Source organism: Squalius cephalus (genome assembly GCF_949319135.1).
Source record: "Squalius cephalus genome assembly, chromosome: 2".
NCBI classification, from domain to species: domain Eukaryota; kingdom Metazoa; phylum Chordata; class Actinopteri; order Cypriniformes; family Leuciscidae; genus Squalius; species Squalius cephalus.
In genome coordinates this window covers 5,564,241-5,588,866 of record NC_137123.1, presented here as the reverse complement: position 1 = coordinate 5,588,866, position 24,626 = coordinate 5,564,241, and the positions used below count along the sequence as shown (strand labels likewise).

The 24,626-nt window shown below is 37.8% G+C and overlaps 1 protein-coding gene across 2 annotated transcripts; it reads left to right on the top strand.

Annotated features, from left to right (window-relative positions):
- The first annotated feature begins 397 nt into the window (after nucleotides 1–397).
- On the top strand, nucleotides 398–24,360 carry LOC307154492 (glutathione hydrolase 1 proenzyme-like). Of its 2 annotated transcripts, XM_079864493.1 has the most exons (14): nucleotides 398–518; nucleotides 10,108–10,211; nucleotides 10,636–10,821; nucleotides 10,940–11,067; nucleotides 12,643–12,732; nucleotides 14,035–14,224; nucleotides 14,405–14,565; nucleotides 14,661–14,810; nucleotides 15,881–16,011; nucleotides 16,529–16,725; nucleotides 18,492–18,607; nucleotides 20,822–20,937; nucleotides 23,502–23,609; nucleotides 23,690–24,360. In XM_079864493.1, exons 2-14 carry the CDS (start codon nucleotides 10,150–10,152, stop codon nucleotides 23,831–23,833), a joined length of 1,779 nt encoding a protein of 592 aa, XP_079720619.1. In that variant the 5' UTR covers nucleotides 398–518; nucleotides 10,108–10,149; the 3' UTR covers nucleotides 23,834–24,360. The 2 variants fall into 2 exon arrangements, with proteins under 2 accessions (XP_079720619.1, XP_079720620.1); XM_079864494.1 differs by lacking the exon at nucleotides 12,643–12,732.
- The last annotated feature ends 266 nt before the right edge of the window (nucleotides 24,361–24,626 follow it).

Here is a 24,626-nt window from a genome sequence, read left to right as displayed (position 1 = left end):
GGCACACGTGGAAAGATGATCTGGCCCACATGCAGCGTGGAATGACGGCCCTTGGGCGGACCGCTTCTGTTTGCCAGGACTGGGCCACAAGCAGGCCATAGCAGTGCTACATGTCAGCCAAGAGAAAAGAAATAAACCAGAACTGGACCTTATCTGAGCCACAAAATCTGTGTATATTAAATATGGAGTCATCTCAGCCTTAATAAGCCTGTTAATAAGCAGAATCACTGAAGGAAAGAAGAGAACAGAAAAATATCATCTTTCCACGTGTGCCAGATGTGGGCCGGATCTGGGACGTCATAATGTTGCTATGTGGGTTAAAGCACAACTGCTCTGATAATTACCTGAGAATTTGATGATGATCTGCGCCACTAGAGGGAGCGCGATTTTCACATGTGGTTGGAGTTAAAAACGAAAGTAAAAGAGAGAAACTACTATGCCATTCGGAAGCATTGAATCTGTTAACACTGGGATTTTGTTTTACACACCGTTTTATGTAAACTGCTGCATATTTTGTGGTAAGTTCAGAACTTATTCTTCATGTAACCATCTAGTCAAAGTGAGCTGCGATTTGGTTTTGAGTTTCTTATCATTCGACTGTCTAAATAACAGAGCAGGCATTTGCATTTGTAGTGGAAAGCAACCGCTCCGGAAGCGCAGTAATTTTAGTTTTAGGTTTGATTATGATATTCGCTGTATCGCATAGATTAACTTCCACGCTGCATGTGGGCCAGATCATCTTTCCACATGTGCCAGATGTGGGCTGGATCTGGGATGAAACAATGTTGCTATGTGGGATATTCGCCTTGGCTGCTAAAGGGACCGTCTGCATATTCCATTCACAGTCCAAAAATATAAACGTCCAATTATTCATTCCAGTGAACGATATTTACAAGGTTATAGTAAATGCCTAGTAGGCACACTGAATTACTGTATGTACTTTTGCCAATGTCTCACTTGTACAGTACAAAATTATAAAATAAAAAGTACTATAACGTTTAAAGTTTTGTTTTTACCATGTTCCAAAAGTCAGGGCTGAAGCCTGAAGGGATGGTTTTATAATGACAGGGGGTCATTATAATGATCATTGTTTCAGAGGATCCACAGGCTCAGAGTCATCCTGCTGGATTGTCAGAAACTGACAATTGCTGTTACGTCAACAAGTTTTCCTGTAGCTCAAACAGTAGAGCGTTGGCGCTTGCAACGCCAAGGTCATGGGTTTGATTTCCAGTAAAAGCAAGAATTGATAAGAATATAAATGAGTACCTTGAAATTCAATGTAAGTCGCTTTGGATAAATGTGTAAATGTGTTGTCTCCCTGATCAAAATATTATGATGATAAAATCACCTTTTAATGATACGATCATAATGAGAATTTTTTTTTGCTTTAAAGCCATTTTTGTATCACTCTGTGTATTATCACACTAGTGTCTTTATGAAATTATGTCCGCTAAAAATATGATTCTTAGTGAATTATAATCTTTAATATATATAATTTTTGCTACCTTGACATTTTTTCCACTGCGCCGTGGTACACGGACACGTGCCGTTAGTGTGTTTCCTCAGCACAGTAACACAAAAGTGTTGCTTCATTTCCCCACGATGTTGTCAGAGCTGCACTGTAAAAAGTAAGCATGAGCAGTTGTTGCTTTAAGAAAGTATTTCTACCTTTACATTCTAATTTTGTTGTTGTAACCTAATTCAGTCAGGTTTATATGACATAAAACAAGGGAATGCTGTTTTAGCCTAATTGAGTTACATTGACCCAACATACAATTTCCAATAAAGATCAGAATGGACACATTTGACACATGCGCACTGCGACTGCACCAGACCTATAGAGGGCAGTATAGTCGTGACTCGTGTCAGTGTACACCAGTGGTTCTCAACCTCTCCTGCAGGGACCCCCTGACAGGCCATGTTTCTGTTTAAACCTGAAATGGCACACCTGATTCAGTTAATTAAAGGCTTAATGAGTAGTTGACTAATTGATTAATTGACTAATTGATTAATTGACTAATTCCTACTCTTCCTACTCTAATAACTACTCATTAATTGAATCAGGTGTGCCATTGCAGGGTTAAAACAAAAACATGGCCTGTCAGGGGGTCCCTGCAGGAGAGGTTGAGAACCACTGGTGTACACCAATGTTCTCTACGATCAACTTATCTCACAATGCTTTGGAGAAATGCAGCCCTGGGTAGTGGATCTGTAGTTCGCAGCATGCTTTGAAAGGGACTGCTTTTGGAGAGTAAATTTAGGGATTTAGGGCCAGATTTAGTAAACAGGGCAAATTAGCATAAGAGCGCAATTCCATAAAAGTGCAGATGGGAGTGGAAAGTTCTGCACGTGATCTACTAACGACGTGCAAATAAAAGAAGACACGCAAGCCGGATCATTTCTATAATGACAAACGCAATCCACCAGGTAGGGTCAGGTTTAAGACATGCTTTTTTGGGTGGTGAATAATGGCACAAACACCAGTAAATTGACAAGCGCAAACCTTGGTAGGCTAAAACGGGGGTTTCATGACACTTTAATTTGTGGAACATTACAGCTGTTGAAATATGCAAGTCCTGGCTTTTTATGTGAGCCTTTTTTTATTGTAGTGTACACATAGGCCTGTTCCTGTCAAGGATTAAACAGGTTTTGTTTAGTTTTTTCATTTCTGTTTGTTATAAGCAAACAAGTAATAAAAACTCAGTGAGTGTTTTAGCGCAATTTTCTCACGTCATGGGATCACAACACTAAGAGATAGTAAATCTTTTCCTGGATTTTTTTTGTGCGTTCCCGAGATTAGACCTTCCTTAACATAATGCCGAAAAGCCGAAGTCTCTAGGTGGTCTGGTTGAGGAGTAGATAGAAGTGCAAGATTGGTGCGCACAGACAGAACAGAAATCATGAGTTAACAATCGCAATTTTGTCCGGTGGAAAGTTTGGAATGACATGACAATGATTACATTTTGAGAGTTTCTTTTTGGGAGCAAATTGTGCTTTTAACGGCCTCTTAAGAACTGTAAGATGCCATTCTCACTGTACACCATAACGTAGAGCCCGAGCAAGGAGGGATCCTGTGACTAGCTGTAAAGTAGACTGACTGAGACAGACTGACATACTGTAGATTGAGGATAGCTTCAGGTCGGAGTAATGGAAAGGAGAATCTCTACAACAGAAACTAGCACCTAACTGTACTCCACACCCTGACAGACAGCTTTTGCAACCAATGATAAAGACCTTTATCCACGTCCTACCTTTCGGCACGCCCATTACTCCAACCTGCAGATACCCACACTTGGAGAGACTGGGAGTTCCTGAACTTTTCCCAGTGGGCTGATCGCCAAAGCCTCACCATGCCCACACATATTAAACACTGCTATTTAGTGGACAATCTCGCTTGACTCATTTGAATTCAACTCAAGCGCAACATTAAATGTGAACATTAAAGGCTCTGTGGTGAAGCTGAAACCAGATCGACACATACAGTTTACATGATCGGAGTTAAAACAACGGTAATTGCAAGCTTTTAAATAGCAGTGCCAGACCTATAAAATTATCATTCTGCTAAGCTGTAGAAATATGACATTATGGTATTTATTGTGAATGTTTCTATTAGAACCTTATATTAAATATAAGGTAATATGGGGCAAATCAGTCACTCTCATAGCAGTTGTTTCACAGTGGTTTAGATGTTTGTCTGTTTTTCGTCACAAATACCACAGTTTATTATTAGTAATGTTATTTTTGTAGTTGTTAATATTATAGAAACCATGGTAATTAGGAGCATGCTTTTTTGCCTAAGTCTTGATCAGTTAAACTCTGGATGCAAGAACTGTTGTAACTTTTATCAGGGCAACAACAAAGGAGAATTGAAGAGCTTTATAGCCTGGATGAATTAAGGATGAAGCTACGCATTTTCCTTCTGTGTACACTGTAAAATCAAAATACAGTGCTATGCATAAGTTTAGACACCCATGCTAAAGTTGATAAAAAGAGGAATAAAAAATCATCTTTTGGAAATTGAACTTAATGCCTTAATTAAAAAAAATAGGAAAAATCCAACCTTTAAGGACACCAATTTTCTTTGTGAATGAATAATGTATCGTAAATAAATAAATGTTCTTCCTTAAAATACAGGGTGCATAAGTTTGGACACCCCTATGTTAAATTCCCATAGAGGCAGGCAGATTTTTATTTTTAAGTATTTTTTTAAGTATTTTTTTTTAGGATACTATGCATCCTGATAAAGTTCCCTTGGCCTTTGGAATTAAAATAGCCCCACATCATCACATAGCCTTCACCATACCTAGAGATTGGCATGGTTTTATTTCAGTTAGCCTAATAGCTAGTTTGATTTGCATTGAGAGATGATCTTATGGAAAGTACCCCATGCCAATCTCTCAATGCAAATCAAACTAGCTATTAGGCTAACTGAAATAAAACCATGCCAATCTCTAGGTATGGTGAAGGCTATGTGATGATGTGGGGCTATTTTAATTCCAAAGGCCAAGGGAACTTTATCAGGATGCATAGTATCCTAAAAATAAAATAAAAAAAAATACTTAAAAATAAAAATCTGCCTGCCTCTATGGGAATTTAACATAGGGGTGTCCAAACTTATGCACCCTGTATTTTAAGGAAGAACATTTATTTATTTACGATGCATTATTCATTCACAAAGAAAATTGCTGTCCTTAAAGGTTGGATTTTTCCTAATTTTTTTAATTAAGGCATTAAGTTCAATTTCCAAAAGATGATTTTTTATTCCTCTTTTTAGTCAACTTTAGCATGGGTGTCTAAACTTATGCATAGCACTGTAAGTTAGTTTTACTAAAAAAAAAAAAAGTGTGCAAACTGATGCCTTAAAAAAACAAGTAAAGTGAAATAGGAACAGTATGCTTAGTATAGTTCACTTACACAAAAGTTCTAATAACTAAAAAAGAACTGAGAGTAATTGATAATTTACTTTTAAATACATTTTAATTGTTGTTGATGATGATGATGATGATGCATTTTATTTGTAATGCGCTTTTCTCCAACCCAAAGTGCTACACAGTATAGTAAACATAATATAAGATAATTAAACAATAATTAAAAACAGAAAAATCAGACAAAAAAAAAAAAAAAAATATATATATATATATATATATATATATATATATATATATATAAATAAGATACACTTCAAAGACAGTAAGCATTTTTAAAAAGATGGGTCTTTAAAGACCTCTTAAAGCAGTCCAGAGTTGGGGAATTTTTAATCGCAAATGGAAGTTTATTCCACAACCGCGGGGCGGTAACCGTAAAGGAGCGACCACCCATCGACTTTAATTTGAATGTGGGCTGCTGTAGAGTAGAAGAGTCAGACGAGCAGAGAGAACGATTTGGAATGTAAGGAACAACTAGATCACAAAGGTATTCCGGTCCTATCCCATTAATTGCTTTATATGTTAAAATCAAGATTTTAAAATCGATACGTGCCGTTACTGGAAGCCAATGGAGTTCATAAAGAACAGGGGAAATATGCTGCTGAACAGTTGTGTGTGTTAATACGCGTGCGGCCGCGTTTTGGATATACTGTAATTTCTTAATATATTTATCAGGGAGACCAGACTATAGTGCATTACAGTAATCCAGTCTCGACGTGATAAATGCGTGGATAAGCTTTTCCGCATCTGGCAGGGATATAAAAGGCCGAACTCTGGCAATATTTTTTAAATGAAAAAAAGCTGATTTTGAAACCAATTTGATATGGCCATCAAAAGACAAATGTGATTCAAAAATAACACCTAAATTTCGCACCTGTGATGCTGGGGCCAGTAAACCAGAATCAGAATCAGTGGTCAGATTTTGACAGTTAAACTTGTGCAAGGCTGTCGGCATACCAACAAGTAGAAATTCTGTTTTTGATTCATTAAGTTTAAGATAATTGGCATGCATCCATAACTTAATTTCTTCCATACATGCGCTCAGAGCTGTGATTGCAAGATTAGGATCCGGGAGTGTGTTAACATAGATCTGCGTGTCATCAGCGTAACAATGAAACCCCAGACCGTATTTTCTTATAATGTCACCAAGTGGAAGCATATAAACGCAGAACAAAGTCGGCCCTATCACTGACCCCTGCGGGACACCCTGCTGAACTAATGTGGCCTCAGATTTATGTTTCCCCATGCAAACATACTGAAAACGATCTGCTAAATAGGACTCAAACCATTTGAACACAACACCAGAGATGCCTAACAACACACGCAACCTGTTAAGAAGGATAATATGACATATAGTGTCAAAAGCTGTGCTAATGTCTAGCAGGACTAGAATGCTGCAAGCACCAGTGTCAGCGGAAACAAGTAGGTCGTTGGTGACCCTTACAAGTGCAGTCTCAGTGCTGTGTCCAGATCTGAAACCAGACTGAAACGGTTCCAACAAGTTGTTATTGGACAGATATTGCTGTAACTGACCAACAACAACTCGTTCGAGAACCTTTGCCACAAAGGGCAGGTTTACAATAGGCCTGTAGTTAGCTAAATTTTGAACATCACAGCCAGTTTTTTTTAGAACAGGTGTGATAGCGGCCACCTTAAGGGCCGGAGGAATAATTACAGTGATGGAAGGGCAGACGTGATAAACACTGTATGTAGGCAAGGGGTCAAGAAAGCACGTGGATGAACTCATAGTCATGATCAATTTAAAAACATTGTCTACATTGACAGTAGTAAAGTTCGAAAGGGCTGTAGAAGGTGAGTTTTTTTAGTAAGACTCACTAGTCAGCAAAGGAGAGTCAAAGGAGATATATATACACTATAGATAGCTATAAATACTCTGAACTTTCTCTGTAAAATATTTGTTAAAATTATTACACATCTCATCAGAAGGACAGACAGTTTTCTTTTGAGATTTGAGAAGGCTATCAATTGTCTTAAATAACATCCTAGGATTAGCAGCACCTTTATTGATAACATGAGAGTAATATGCCTCTCTGCTAGTCTTCAAAGCTAGATGATACTGCAGCTGGTGTTGTGTAAACATTAATTTGTGAATGGTGAGGCCTGATTTTTTATACAACCGCTCAATCTTCCTTCCTTCAACTTTAAGTGCACGCAGATCATTTGTGTACCAGGTTGTGTATCAGCTTCATCCTTTGAAAGCTGATCTATACCAATACCCACAGAACATACCAGGTCCAATGTATGTCCAGATTTATGAGTTGAAAAGTCAACATGTTGAATGAAGTTAAAACACTCTAACACATGCAGGAAGGCAGCTGCAGAGGAACAGTTTGGATTGTCAACATGAATATTCAGGTCCCCTATTAGCAGCATGTCTGGACAAATAGGACTTAGCAGAGTCAATAATTCTGCAAGTTCAGAAAAGAACCTCGCATCAGCCTTAGGTGGGCGATAGATTAAAACAGCTAGTACTGGTGAAGTGCTGTTAATTTTGATAGTCAGGCATTCAAAAGATGACACAGCAGATGTTGTAACTTCTACAATAGACAAATCAGATCTGTATAGAATAGCAAGACCACCACCTTTACCAGTGAGTCTAGGTCTGTCAATGTATGTGAATCCAGGTGGTTTAGCTAAATTAAGGTTGTAAAAGTCATTTGGTTGATGCCATGTCTCACATAGACAGAGAAAATCAAGTTTTCTATCCAATATTATATCGTGAAGCAGCGTGGCTTTCTTGTTCACTGAACGCACATTTAATTGAGCGAGTCTAATTTTAGAACTTGCGTTCTTTACGCGATTCTGCAACGTCTTCTGAGGAAAATGTAAGTTAGATGAACTGATGCCACGAGAGTTAAGATGTCTTGAACGCCTAGATGAGGAGTGAAGTAAATTTATTCCAGCAGGCGAAGGATAGAAACATCGGCGGGAGCCACGATGCAAATATCTTGGCCGATGCAAAAGTTTGAATGATCGCAAAGTTTTAACAATACAGGTGCTGGGAGGCAGATGATGATCCAATGAAAAAAGCTCAGAATATGAGTACCTTATCATGTTGGTGTTCCACAATCTTGATTCCAGTGTTCCACAGAATCCAGTTATAGCATAGACCAGTGAAAAGAATGTAGTAAAGGGAAACAGCATGCTTATATCCAATGGAATCCTGATAAAATTGTGAAGATCGCAACACTCTGAGTCGCGGGAGTCGTTCAGCGATTAAAATGCAGAGGCCGCAGCAGCATCAGACCGTTAGTGAATCCACACACGCAGACATACACCGACTTCAGATTGGAGATGACACAGTTTCCAGCCTCGTTCAGGTGCCGCACCCGCCACTTGCCACTCGAAACAAGTAGACGCCGAGGAATCACCTCAAAAGCGATCAGCAATCCAAGCTCAACAGGAACCTCACATTTAAATGTTGAGATGAGAGGTAGGCCTAATAGGCTATTAAATCATTTAAAAAGTTGGTAGCAGAATAAAACAAATTTTAAAATTACAAATAACTAAAACACATGGGTTGAGAAGTGGCATCCAGCTGAGCCAGCGTCCTCTCACACCCCGGAAGAAGTATGTGTGGTTAATTGTTACCATTGTTGTGCTTTGCATGCTGAATGTTGAAGTCTGTGTGTGACTCAAGCATGACTAATTACAAGATATTGTCACAAATATAGAGATATTATGTAATGGAGGTCAGCAAGTAGTAGCTGTGCGAGTAAACATCACTCATCTGATCTCAAGAGGCGCTCTAGCGACAGACGCTAGAGGCTGCAGTCTTTAGCCTCTTTATTAGTGTGCCTGACTCCCACGCCGTTCACAATTATGACAACCCAATTAAAAGATTCACAAGCTGTTTATGATCGAAATTATATATACATCAACAGGAAGAGAATTACAATAATACAAATGAAGTTTCAAGTGCCCAACCAAAGGGAACACTGATCAACATATAAACAAAATATCAAATAAAACAGTCCAGGCCTGGTCCTCTCTCATCCTTCACAATCATCACTCCTTTTATGCTTCTGTTCCTCCGTGAGAGATACGAGACCGGTGCGTCTCACAGGTGTCGCTCATCAGTAATCACGTCACCGGCCTCGAGCCATTCTCCCGCGGCCCTCAGTCTCGTCCTGCTCGTCAAAATCACTGCTGGATTTTACAGTGTAGATATGTTCAGCTCTAACAAACTTTTACAGTAAAATATTAATTCATTAAGAATCATTTTGCTATATAATTTAATAGGCTATTAATATTGTTAAAGGCATAGTTCACCCAAAAATCATCATTTACTCACCCTCAAGTTGTTTCAAATCTGTATGAATTTCTTTTTTCTGCTGAACACAAAAGAAGATATTTTGAAAAATGTCGGTAACCAAGCAGTTGATGGACCCCATTGACTTCCATAGTATTTTTTTTTTTCCTACTATGGAAGTCAATGGGGTCCATCAACTGCTTGGTTACCGACATTTTTCAAAATATCTTCTTTTGTGTTCAGCAGAAAAAAGAAATTCATACAGATTTGAAACAACTTGAGGGTGAGTAAATGATGACAGAATTTTCATTTTTGGGTGAACTATCCCTTTAAAACACATTTACAGTACATTCAAAATATCTATTGTTTGTTTCTGTCTTAATTAATCAACTTCGATATGAACAGATTTCGAAATCAAATAATTAGACCTTCTAATGATGAAACTATTTAAAGTAAATTCCTTAAGGCAGTCTTATGTGCAAAAGATATTGCTGTTTCTGGAAACCTGTTTGCTTTGACCTCATTTTTGAAGTTAATGAATTTATGCTTATAATGTGTTATAGCCAACAATATTTGTTTATTTTATACAGAGTTACAATACACAGTACAATAATCATTATATTCAGTCTCGAATTAAGAACACAATAGGGCCCTGGGGATATAGTCTCTGTGTTTGAGATATGATTTTTCTAAAATACTAATTATTATTCATGTGGTAGAAAACATTGTGTGTATGACTATGAAGGGGACTATTGGGTTTGCTATATCCCCAGGGCCCTATGTGTTCTTAATTCAAGACTGAATATAATGATTATTGTAATAAAAGCAATAATGATTATATATATATATATATATATATATATATATATATATATACAATTTATATATATATATATCTTTTTTTTTTAGTTTCTGTAAACTGGTGGACAGTGGCTATTCGGCTATTCAATAATGGGTCAAGAAGAGCTAGAAGGCCTAGCAGGTCAAAGAGGTCAAGAAGGCAAGTCAAAAAGGTGATGAAGAATGCACACACACAAACACTCTCACGCACACATGCACCCACTCAAACACTCTCACACACACTCTTTCTCTCTCACACACACACACACGCACACACACACACACACACACTGTCTATCTCTCTCTCACACATACACACGCATATAAAGTAATATAGTAAAATGTAAAAGAAAATCTATAGTCCTCAGAACTGTAGAGGTTCAAGATGTAACGTATTCCATATTGCATGAGAAAAGGATTAAGTGACAGAATAACTGACATGACATGATTCGATCAGGTATGCCAGTTGATAATATAAGTAAGAGATAAGAGCTTCTCTACCACCAAATAAATAAAAATTAAACCACATAACATTTGAATTCTGTTTGTGTGGTGAATAAATATCAAATATATCAAACTCTTGTTGTGTACTTTCAGACAGAGCTTGTGCCTGAATTGCTGCATGGGCCTCATCTTCGTCCTCGGCCTGATCCTGTGCGTCGCCTTCATTGTTCTGATGGTATTGATCTGTCAGAAATGCGGAGGCTATCTGAGAAGCTCTGTTAATTGCTATGATAAAGCAGCAGTGGCAGCGGATGCTGAGGTTTGCTCTAAGATCGGGAGGTACAGAACGTTTACAAAGAGACACATTTATGTTTCTGGGAGAAATTATACAACCCTATGATCTGCATTAATAATGTGAAGTTCACTTGACTTTACACAGAGCTCTTTGTGTTTGCAGGGACATGTTGACAAAAGGTTCAGTAGTTGATGCTGCTATTGCTGCTCTGCTGTGTCTGAGTGTGGTTAATCCCCACAACATGGGCATCGGAGGAGGAGTGGTTTTCACCATATACAGTCCATCAACAGGTACATGGGATTTGAGATACTTAAACCAGTCTGCCACAACTCCCACAATGGAAACAGTTCAAGAAACAAACAAAGAACCCCCTATGAGTGCTCATCTTTATAAAGCACATCTTGGGCTAGTCTTTTTCTTTTTTTTCTTTTTTTGCTATTCAGCAGATACATTTCAAATCAACTTAAAGCAACTTATAGTGCATTATTAAAGAAGTGGTTTTCCCTAGAGCAGCCTGAGGTCAAGTGCCATGAGAAACAATTCCCGTCACATTTACCTGGGCACAAATGTGGAAATTTTGTATTAGCAAACCATACCTTGACCAGGTGTGCATGTGTTTTCATCCAAAATGTTTCTAGATCAACATCTTTTCAATTTCTGGAACAACTTTTATTTTAATCAATTAGATTTTTTGGGGGGGCTGGATATAAGGTTTATGTGGTTAGGATTTAGTGCTCTGTTGGGGGATTCTACACAATTTATTATTTTTTTGAGTTTAGGGTTGGACTTTGTTTTAGGGGTGTGAAGATACACTTGGCTCACGAGACAAGACAATACACGATATTGGGTTCACAAGAAAGAGACAATGTTTTTAAGAAATCTTCAATGATAAAATATATGACTGAAAAACGTTTTACTTATTAGACTGAAAGTCACAAAATGCACACTCAGATGAATTTTGAAATGTTTGAACTAATCCAGGGCTGTGACTAATGATTAATTTAGTGAGTTATCTGTCAATTATTTTGACAATTAATCTGATTTTTTTAATTATAGCCCATAAAATTACTTAAAATATAAATGAGAAAATAATAATTAATTCAAATAAAGTATCAAAAGCAAGTAATCATATGGTTTTATTGAGCACATAATGTAATGCATAATATAAACATAATCAATAATGTACATTATATATTATAACAAATGCCTGCAGAGGGCACCAACTGCTTGGGGATTGTTGTTGTTACACTTTACAGCAGATCAAATCCTTGTTTAATTTTGGCCAAACAACATTTAATTCAAGTGTCCACTTAATTTTGAATATGTGGCCACTTCTTTACAAGAGAAATAATTTCTTGAACAAGAACATGTGGACATCAAAACATGCAAACTGCTTTTATTACTTTTTTTTTTTTGTACTTTTTTTTTTTTTGCAATGAACCTGAAAAGCCAGACCCACATCAAGATGTTGGGTCTGGGAACACACCATTGGCAGGGCTCAATCCGAGGGGCGGGATAAACAGTTGTCTTTCAAATTCCCTCTGCATGCAATAGGATAGCGCTACTACCAACCAGAGCAATGAAGAAGGTGACGTAGTCAGAGTGACGGAAATTAATCCATGGGGGAGTGTTCCGCTTATGGTGTGTTGTGGTAAAATTTGATGGCGAGATTCCTGTAAACAAACAAATGTTATGTTAATGGAGCCCAACGGCTGTTCGCCAGCAGCAGCAGCCATCCTCTTTGTTTTCTAGAAGCAGGGAATTCACGCGGAACCATTGCAACACTTTGGCCAAATCACTGCAACCTTTTGACCACTGGGCCACATATTTGTGTTAAATTCAAAGTTTCATGTTTTCACCTTCAGGAAAGGTTGAGACAATTAATGCTAAAGAAATCGCTCCAATGAATGCTTCACAGAACATGTTTGGCAGTGACCCCGATAATGCAATATCAGGTAAACCACCATAAATCTACATATCTCCAAAACCATCCTCCATGATGGCTTTACAGCACAGATTCAGTATAAGCACATTAGTCCACACATTAAAACATGAAGCCCCAGTTTCACAGTCAAGGCTATAGCTAGTCCCAGATTAAAATTTTGATCTGATTTAACTGAAAGCAACTTGCACTGAGATATTTCAATTGCAATTGCAATTGTTTTGTCTCAAGATGTACACCAGTAATGTTTTTTTTTTTCGCTTCTTTTTCTAAGGAACATATTTAAAGGGGGGGGGTGAAATACTCATTTTCAGTCAATCTCATGTTAATCTTGAGTACCTATAGAGTAGTATTGCATCCTTCATATCTCCAAAAAGTCTTTAGTTTTATTATATTTATAAAAGAAAGATAGGCTGTACCAAGTCTTTCCGGAAAAAAAACGAGCAACTGGAGGTGTGACGTGTGTGGGCGAAGTTAAAGCTGTGCTTACGCGCCGATAGCTAACAACACTCAGACATTTGAAGCAGTTTTACTCACCGCCTGCGGTTCCATCGCACGACCGCGAACCTTTATCATTGTGACTGCTCGATCCTTAAGCATTAGACGATCTGCAAATCCGTCGATCTGGGCTTTGTTTATAAAACAATCATCGTCGAAATGCAGGGAACAAACAGTCTTGCACAACTCCGTTGATGCTCTGGAAAAACAAACTCCATCCACTGGTCCCTTAACGCTGGGTTCTTTGGGAATCTGTGCAGGGTTGTCTTGCCCTGGCAACCAAAAACACACTTATTTGGTGACATTGACTTCCCTAAAGCCGAGCACAGCGCTTTGATGGGCGAACTGCTTTGGCTCTCTTTTCTCTCTGGTCTACGGTTGCGCCCGCGCCCGCGCCCTTCCGGGAGAAGTGCCCTTAGGACCCATATAAGGAAATTCCACACCATCTGACGTCACACATGCCCATACTCGAAAAAAACTTTCCGAAACTTGTGACAAACCGGAAGGAGTATTTTTGGCACAGAAATACTCCTTCAAACGTACAATTTAATTTTTGAAACTTTGTCCACGTTTAGCATGGGAATCCAACTCTTTAACAGTGTAAAAACTCAGTATGCATGAAATAGCATTTCACCCCCCCTTTAATATAAAAGCTACTTAAATATCCTAATTAAACTAAGGCCTAGTCCTGGCTTAATCTAAGCCTTGTCTGTGAAACCAGGTCTAAAGCAGCTAAGTGATGTCTCTGATGATTTCTTGCCTGTTTGGCCAATGAATGACTAGACCATTCCTCTGTTTTATATGAATCTTATGCCAGGGTTGTATATCGCTGTGCCAGGAGAACTGCGTGGTTATCAGATGGCACACAAAAGACACGGGAGACTGCCATGGAAGGAGCTGTTTGAGCCAAGTATAAAGCTGGCAAAGGAGGGTTTTCCAATTGGAAAGGCCTTGGCTGATGCCATAAAGGAGACTAGTCACACAATTCTGAATAATACAGCATTGTGGTAAGAATATATCATTTTGTAAACTAGAAAAAAAAAGAAGAAAAAAAACAACACTTTCTCAGTGGCAAATATCCTGAAAGACAGATCTGACTCTATTACTGTATGTCTATATTTACACAAGGGTCCCTAAAGCATCAGCCTTTTAAATTTTATGGCATGATCTTCTGTTCTTCTTTCCAGTGAAGTGCTTTGCGACTCAAATAATAACCTCTTGAAGGAAAATGACATTATAAGATTTCCCAAACTAGCTCTCACGTATATGAAGATCGCAGAAGAAGGACCAGATGTCTTTTATAATGGGTCATTAACTCAGACTATAGTGGATGATATCAAGGCTGCAGGTTATTTCATGCTTATTAAATTTGACTCGTATCTAATGGATCTAGTGACTTAATTTGATGCAAATCTGTCTGAATCTGTGTTTCTCATAACACAGGAGGCATTATAACACGTGAGGACCTACTGAATTATAAGTCAGTGCTTAATGAGTATGCATTAAACTTTACTGTGGGGAAATACATATTTCATGCTCCTACTGCTCCATTCGGTGGACCTGTACTCGCTCTGATACTCAACATACTCAAAGGTCAGAGTGTGTGTGTGTGTGTGTGTGTGTGTGTGTGTGTGTGTGTGTGTGTGTGTGTGTGGATTACAGGTTGGGAATATTAAGGCCCCATCCACACTACTGCGTTTTCGTTTAGAAACGGAGACCTTTTTTACGTTTGCACCTCCCATCCAGACTAAAACGGCAAAAACGAAGACCTAAAACGGAGAAGTTTAGAAACGCTGCCGACCCCGTTTTGAGTTTTGAATCTCCGGAGGGCGTTTTAGTGAAGACCCTCGGCTCTATGATTGGGTGTCATCAGTCATGGAGTATACACAGGTAATATTCAGTACCAGTAAACTCCACCCGCTGGAACAGTTTCTTACAGTAAGAAACTGCCGCGTCTCAGGCGCGACTCACGCAGTAAACGTGTGCATGCTAGAAATAGATGAATGGTGAATGGTCACGTGATCCGCATTTTCAGTCGTTTTAATGTGGACGGAGATCAATTATAATACGCAGCTAAAGCGCTGATTGTGGACGTTTTCGTTTTAATTCTCTGTTTCTAAAACGCTAAACGCAGTAGTGTGGATGGGGCCTAAGGCTCTTTAATTACTAGAGCCATCTTCATTCAGGACCGGCCCATGGCATAGGTGACATAGGCAGTTGCCTAGGGTGCAAAAAATGATAGGGGGCATCACACGAGAGGATTTGTATGTATTGTGCCATTAACCTAATAAAGCACAACAGTTGATGTGCATGTGAGAGAGTTCAATTCAAAGCTGTATACATTATCTATATAAATGTCCAACACAACATGTCACGACCCCATTACATCTATTAATATAGTTATATTCAAATTACCTTGAGTTTGCTCTTAAAACAGCCAGTTCATGCCATCATCCTTTGCTTGAGTTACTAAAGACACTTAAGACATTTAAACTTTAAGATCACATCAAACACTTCTAAAAAGCAACAATTGTAAAGCTCCAAAAGACTTGTACAGTGTGCAACATGGCTTTAGTAATATCTCAGAGTCTGTGTTTAAACTGAGTCTTTAATTATTTCAATGTTTTAAGGTTCAGCTAAAATAATTAAGCATTTAATTGCAGGTTACAACATCTCAAGCAGCAGCGTGTCCACTGTAGAGAAAAAGATTTTGATGTATCATCGTATGATAGAGGCGTTCCGCTTCGCTGATATACAAAAGATAAAACTGGGACTTACTAAAAACATCACTGAGGTGAGTTCAAGTCTACCTATATATTCCTTGGGCCTATACTGGATATTTGGAGGCTAAAGGGATGTGTTAAAAGGGAATAGTTCACCCAAAAATAACAATTATGGGACCAAGCTCCAAACACATATAAAAGTACCGCAGATGTTTGATCAATAGCCTTGTTGGCAGCGGTTTGACATATAGCGGGTCCCAACTCAGGATGCTTTGCTGATCCTGTTGCACACTCTCTTTGCTCTGTTGTTTCTTGTCTCATCTACACTGTCCTTCACTGATTATGTTATATTATTGTTTACTGATAATGTTCTCTTCCACAAATTTGAACTGAACGTGATGTGAGCAGTGAGTGGTGTGCACCAAGGGGAAAGCTACCTCAGATCTCAAACACAGTATTTCTGAATCGTATTAAATATCTTTGCAACATCTGATCTAACAGGAGTAACTTATCTTAGTAAATTAGTAACTTTTATCAAAGCTTTTCCTTGTTCCTATATTTATGCATTTTGTCAATTTTGTTTAACAGTTGGTCAAAAATATAACCTCAGACAGCTTTGCAGACAAAAAACGGAGTAAGATTAATGATGACATCAAACAAACCAGATATGATGATGATGAGCCGGAGACCACTGATACAGTGCCTGATGACCATGGCACATCTCACCTGTCTATTATCGCAGAAGATGGGAGTGCAGTGGCAGTCACCAGCAGCATCAATAACGAGTAAGAGGAAAAAAAAGAGAAAAGGGGATCAGTGTTTCTTAACCCTGGTCTTGATCTAACACACCCAGATTCAGTTATTGAGCACTGGAATAACTCTCTACCAACTGGTTCTAATAACATGTTGAAAGCTGTCAGAGAGTCATTAGCCGCATTTCAATTACAGATTTGCGTAAATCTTTTGCAATGTTTTCTAAATGTCGATAAAAAACTATTGCGCAATGGCAGCGTTTCCATTAACTGATGTTATGCGACTGAAACAAAAAATGTTCCTCTCACAATAAGTCATTACAATAATTATGACAAGGGATGTTGGTAGGTTTACATTTTTCCCAGCCACTGCACTAACCATATTTTTAATCAGGCGTGTTAAGCAGGCGTGTTAATGGTAAGGACAAGCCCCATATACTTGTGAGTGGCACATATGAGGTGTTTCTGGGTGTTTCTCCATCATACGTGCTTCAAGTTTTTGATTGTGGTATTCTTTGTGGTTTAGCATCCAGTATTCACGTCCTACATGTTTGATATTTTCAGAGTCTTCATAGTCCAGAGGGAACAAATACCTCATGCACCTTTATATGGTGGGATTACTGCATGAGCTACATTTTAATGTTTCTATTCACTTCTATGTTCACATAGTGCTCCGGTTCTTATTTTTCATCAAGCAAGAAATTCAGCAAAATCATTCAAGTCAGCTAATGAGACAAAGCCTTTAGCAATACTTATATTAAACACTGCTAACAAGATTTACTCAACTGAGTAAAATACAACACTTTTTTTTTAAACTGCACTCTTCCGTTCAAAAATACAGATTAGATTTTAATGTAGAATAGATATTAAAAAACAAGATGTTAAAGGTGTCCTTGATCATGATTTCTCTTTTTTAACTTCGCTATGTTGCTGTTTGAGCATACACAACATCTGCAAAGTTGTGAAGCTCAAAGTTTAAAGCAATGGGAGGTATTTTTTTTTACAGAAATCTCTTCTTAAGAGTACATTGCTGACTACAACAATCAGCTGTTTAAGGACTACAACAATCAGCTTTTTACAACAATGCTTACCTCCACATCAGCTACCTAAATTAAACTAACCATTCAGAAACATCCTGTTGCATTCTACATGTTCACTTCTTCTTAAGTCCCTCCATCATTGTCCAACTCTAGTTTGAACATAAAAGGCTAAAAGTTTTTGAAATCTTCAGTGCATGTCCATGTGAGGTAATGCTAACCATAGATATCATATATAAACGCTAGATGTCTTATGGCGCAGTCACTTCCGGCATCATCGTTCGGCCATCTTGTGACAGTGCTCTGTGCATTAAGGTGAATGATCAGCACGCACACAAATCCTCTTATCTCGCTGAAATCTTGACGGATTTACAAACGGTTTGGTTTCTTACAAACGTTATTAACGTGGCTATAATTCCGAATGCTTGAAAATGTATGTTATAATTTTTCATATGTATGCAGTGTATGTATGCAGTGTAATAACTACATCTCTGACGTTTATAACAAACCAAACCGTTTGAAAATCGGTAGAAAAATGAGCAAGTTATGTTTATTTAAAAGTACATGCACCATTTAACATGCTATATAAATATATCTGTTGGGTATTTTGAGCAAAACTTCATATACTCACTCTGGAGACATCAGATAATTATATACATCTTTTGAAAAGAATATTATAGGACCCCCTTTAATGTACGTTTAGTGTATATATTTATGAAGCGTATTTGCTTTGTTATCTGGATCTTTTTTGTGTTCTCACAGGTTTGGCTCTGGAGTGATATCAAGCTCAACAGGCATTATATTTAATGACCAAATGAGGGATTTCATTGATCCTGAGGTGAAAAATGGAGTTGGCAAAATCAAATTACTTGAACCAGGTAAAACATAAAATAAAAAAAGTTGCCGTTTTATGAGTTATAATATTAACTCTTTCCCTGCCATTGATGGCATTTTCTGTAATTTATGACAAAACGCTTCCCCGTCGTTGACAGAAATTTCCGGCTATTCAAGTTTTTACTGTTATGCTGTATGGGCGCTATTACGGATCTTTTGGAAGAGTACAGAATCTCCAGATCAAAACAAGCAAAGAAGAAGCAGAAAAAAACAATAGAAGTATTGCTGACATACAAATAACTTAATCATAAGACATTAAACAGTATATAAATCAAAACTGCCTAATGTTCCTGAATGAAATGTCAACCTATAAAGAGGAAACGACTGTGAAGCATTAGGTGTGGTGATGGACACGATCTACTCCATCTGTGTTTTGATCATCATTCTAAAATCAGATCCGGACGTAGTCTTTGACAAAACCACTATTTTCTCAGCTTTTTGTTTTTATGAAACTTGCCCACATTCAAGTGTTGATAAACAAGTAATAAAAACTCAGTGAGTGTTTTAGCGCAATTTTCTCACGTCATGGGATCACAACACTAAGAGATAGTAAATGAAAGAGAAAATAAGTTGCTCGAGAATATAACTTTCTCTTGAAATTCAAATGAACTTTCTGAAATCAAATCAGCAATGGATAATAAAAAAGGCACAATCACTTGACTAGTTGAACATCATTTTTTTTTATTAGCTCATTATTTTTTACATCTTGTGTTCACTCAATATCCTCGATTTTCTCTGTATCAGCTTCCTTTTCTGCTTTGTCCTCTTCAGATTCTTCCTTCTTTTCTGCTTGACTATTGGCTTGTGACTTTGTAAACTCTTCTTCTGCTTTCGAGATATTTGCCAAAACATCCTCTGAAAGCCACGAGTCATCGTAGAAATCAGATACGCCTGATGAAGAAGCCGTTGGTGTGGATGTCGCCATCTTTTGTCGCTTTGCTGAACGTTCTTCCATTTATTTTGCAACAACCTCTTGTCATTTTCTCATATATTCTTGCTCCTTCTCCAAATCTTGATCGATACCTTCATTGATTTATTGCTAATTCAGTGGAATTAATTGTGCTCATGACTCTTGTGAATACCTTCCTTACGTATTTCTGTGGAACAATAGTTTTATAGGTGAAAAGGCAATATTTTTCTTATTTCCCTTCATATAAAGTTTTAATTAATTTTTGAAGCATAAAGGAAAGATTTTTGATCAATTCTTTTTTTCTAATATTATTGTAAATTTTAGAAGCTATCGATTGCAATTTGTTTCAACTCGATAGCTATTATGGTTGCAGAGAAATTTGCAAAAAACTGAATTTTTTCTGGAATTTCCAGGAAATCCAAAATCTTTTCCTGGATTTTTTTTGTGCGTTCCCGAGATTAGACCTTCCTTAACATAATGCCGAAAACCCGAAGTCTCTAGGTGGTCTGGTTGAGGAGTACAGTGCTATGCATAAGTTTAGACACCCATGCTAAAGTTGACTAAAAAGAGGAATAAAAAATCATCTTTTGGAAATTAAACTTAATGTCTTAATTTAAAAAATTAGGAAAAATCCAACCTTTAAGGACACCAATTTTCTTTGTGAATGAATAATGTATCGTAAATAAATAAAAGTTCTTCCTTAAAATACAGGGTGCATAAGTTTGGACACCCCTATGTTAAATTCCCATAGAGGCAGGCAGATTATTATTTTTAAGTATTTATTTTTTATTTATTTTTTAGGATACTATGCATCCTGATAAAGTTCCCTTGGCCTTTGGAATTAAAATAGCCCCACATCATCACATAGCCTTCACCATACCTAGAGATTGGCATGGTTTTATTTCAGTTAGCCTAATAGCTAGTTTGATTTGCATTGAGAGATGATCTTATGGAAAGTACCCCATGCCAATCTCTCAGTGCAAGATTGGTGCGCACAGACAGAACAGAAATCAAGAGTTAACAATCGCAATTTTGTCCGGTGGAAAATTGCGCTAAAAAGAATGCATGAATGCATGACTTTTTTAAAACAGAATCTTTGTTCTTTCTTTTGTTATACTGCATGTTCAGATATTCATACATCAGAATATTCTGGAGTTTTGTAAAGATTTGTGAAAATTATCAAAGATGCTGCCGTTTACTGGAAGCTAAAGAAAAAAAAAAAAAACGCTGACAGGGAATGAGTTATAAATAATAAAAAAATTGTAAAATGACTATTTGTTTTGACAAGGTAAATGGCCACCTTCATCTATGTGTCCCACAATAATATTGGACAAACAAAGCAGAAAAGTCAGAATGGTTGTTGGAGGTTCAGGTGGGACAAATATCACCACTGCAACTGCTCAGGTAACAAAACAAAAACACTTAAAAGACACACTATGTAAGATTTTTTTTTTTTCAAAAACCATTAAAACAATGTTATATATTTTGTTGATTTGTGTACTTACATTATCCCAAATGTTTCTTATAATGTTTAAATCCAGAGAAATAAGCAGTTTCAACCAGGACCGTGCCTGTGCGTCGCCTATCAGTGACATTATACCCACGTTACCCTGATTTCTGAGCCATGTGTCGCATTCGTCTCTCATTAGCAATCGCTCCAGCAGCCTCGTTCTGCTAACAACGGCTTTCATAACGTTAATAAATCAATAAATTAATAAATCTAGTCCATCGTATTCTCCCCGATTGTAGAGGTGAAGACAACAACTCCCATGATTCAGCCAAATCAAGGCGTCATCAAGCTATGCCTTTGTTTTGAATACGACCTCTGGCGAAACATTACATAGTGTGCCTTTAAGAGAGTTGAACAATTTTACATAACAGCACATTACAGAAAGCAACATAATTTTTTTTTACATTTGATTATTCTGGATGACTATTCTGAACTTGAAAAACATTTGTTGATTCTGAATATGTCAAGGTTGGGGTGAAGGGAAGAGGCGAGGACTCAATAATGCAAAATATGGGCTTTTATTTGATAAAAAAACGAACAAAAACTACCCCGAGCGGGAAAACAGGACCGGCAGCAGGACTTGACTTGACTTACAAGGCAGGGAAACACACAAGTGGGGACATTTGAAGATGGTCTGGCACAGGACTGCAAACACAAGGAGAATTAGGCCCCGCTTACTTTGAAAAAGTATAACCCCATTGTTATTTTAAAAAAACTGAGACATTTCCCTTCGTTTGTGCCGTTCGTTTACACGCAAACAGAGAATTCACCTCTGAAAACTATTCTTTCTAAAAACTTCGGCCAGAGTGGAGATTTCGGAAAACTTTGTTTGCATGTTTGCATGTCAACTGACGTCCGTTTCACACATACTCTGTGTGCAGTGCGTATGCGGTGCAGGAGCAGCACGCGCTACAGTGCTTTCACATATGCTGCGTTTGCAGAGCGTAAACCACGGCTGTACCACAAACACATTTACTCACTATTTTTCTTTCAAATCCAGAAGTTATCAGCAACTTTTATTTAAAAAAAAGTTTTGTCAGCATTGTGATTCTCTTTGTACACATATACATGCTTTAATAGACGTGTTCACTGTTCACGTTTAAACACAATTTAAACACCATATTATTCAATGCATTACTTCTATGTAGATTTATATATTAAGTTGCTCAAGCAAGTGGTCAAATATTTAAAAGTCCCATATTGTCAAAACTGAAATTTCCTGGCTTTTTTTCATGATAACAGAGGTCTAGGGGCTGTGAAACTACCATATAAGTTTCAAAACAGTGGATCCACAGACACATGCACACAGCCTGCATAAAGTAGCAGTGCCTTTACACGAGCCGGTGTGACATCCGTATAAATGTGACGTCAGAACTGTAGTTTTCCTTGCTTTACCCCGGTCTTAAAGTAAAAAGATTACTGTGAAAACTAGTAATATTTAATTAGATACATTTATGGTGAGATTTGCTACATTTTATTTAATTAAATGCATTTATGGTGAGATTATTATATTTTCATGTCAATCTATGTTCATTTTGACCACGGACCATCCGCTGTCACTTTAATCCAGCGTTTGCAGCACAGCAGAAATAGACTCGGTGCGGAAACGATCTCTGCACTGCTGTATAAGCACCGCTCCTGGAACGGATCGACGGACTGCATCCGCGTGCAGTGTTAAAGCTCTAACCTGTAAACATGGGTGCAGAAAAAAATACGCACCGCATACGCAAACGGAGCATGTGTGATACGGGCATGAGAAAAACTGACTTTTAGGCAGCTGACGTCACAGTATGTGACAGAACTTGCACCTGCGTCAAGAGAAAGAGGAAGTGATTCGTTGCTGTTGTTGTTATTTTCGGGATTCTGATTGGCTAACGTGGGCTTGAGCTTACACTGTCACCTACAGGTTTGGCATGCTCTTGATGGCAAATCTACACGGGTTCGTGTAAACGAACACTTTTCTGAAAACTGCAGGTGTGCACGATGCTATTTTTGAAAACGGAGAGGGTGAAATGTCTGTTTATGAAAATAGCCAGTCACGTGTAAACGTAGCCTAAATGGGGCAGCAAACAAAGAGGGTAACGAGGGAGGACCCAATATAAACAACATTTAGACTCAATCTAACTCGAATCTGCACGTTCACACAAGACAGCACACGAGAAAGAACGAATGCTTATACCATGCGCTCACAACAGAAGGCAAACACTCAGAGCATGAGTGTCCGAATCTCGACACAGAACCGAAACCAAACTAGACCGAAGTCCGAACACCACCAGGACGAGACGAAAGCAGTGTCAGATCTCTGTCACCAAAACAAGAATAAACAGACCGAAGTTACAGAATAGGCCAACGGATAAGGTTATGGGTTTTTTAGGTTTGTGTGATATTTAAACCTATTTGTCTTTTATCTAAAAAAACCCTGTCCCCCTGTCCTGTCCTGTCCTGTCTCTCATCTCAGGTGATCCTGAACTACCTGTTCTTTGGCTGTAACCTGAAGGAAGCTGTTAAAGAACCCAGATTTCAGATCAGACCAAATGTGACAAATATAAAAGATACGTTTGATAAGGTAGGATTCTTACACTTGACAATTAGATTCAGAAAGTCAGAAAAGTGAGAAATATTACAATTTTGTCTTTATGAATTCAGGTTGTGATTAAAGGCTTGGAGGAGAAGAATCATACAATAAAAAACAATATTGAATCAACAGCGGTCCAGGCGGTTGTGCGAGAGGGGGACAAACTCTGTGCTGAATCTGACGAGAGCAATGGCGGTCGTCCTGCTGGATACTGAGAACTGCTCCTGTGCTCATGCTGATGTTGTCAAATGTGTGTTTGATCCAGCAAAAGTAAAACCGTTGTCTAGTGACAGATCCAGACTTGTTTGTTGGGGTGTTTTATGGGTGCCAATAAATCTTGAGCAGGGAACGTGCAAAAAACTGTTCATGACATTGTTTCAGCCCTCCTGCATTATGATATTACACAGCTCCTAAAAATGCTAAACATTTTATCAGAAGTATTCCAGCTTCTCCATTTTTTTTAGCTTACCTATTGCTATCACTTATATCTTAAAATATGCTTTAAAAACTTCTGAATATACACTCAAAAATATATATTTTCCCTGTTGTGAAATTTGAATTAGCCTGATAAGTGTAATTTTGAAAGGATTATTCATGCTTTTATTTCTTTTTATGCTTTTTTTTTTTTAATTCCTTTTATTTATGTAATTTTATTGTGTGACTGTACAACACATTGGTCAACATTACGTTGTTTTAATTGTGCTTTATAAATAAATTAAAAAATGTAAAAAACTAAAGTGTTGATCTGTGAATGTAACATTAACATGAGTCTGCATGGAAGATACTTTTTTTTCACAGCCTACTGATTTACTTTTAGTGGGCCAGGGCAGTTTGCAGAAGACATTTGTCAGAAAGGGAGTCGTAGATCCTATTGCAAGAAGGCAGTTTATTGACAGACAGGACAGCAGAAAAAAAACAGAAGGGACAGTCGATATTGAGAATTAACAGAGGTTTAACTCTAATGTGTTTCATTTGAAGTCACCATAGCAGTGATCAGTGTTTCCATTA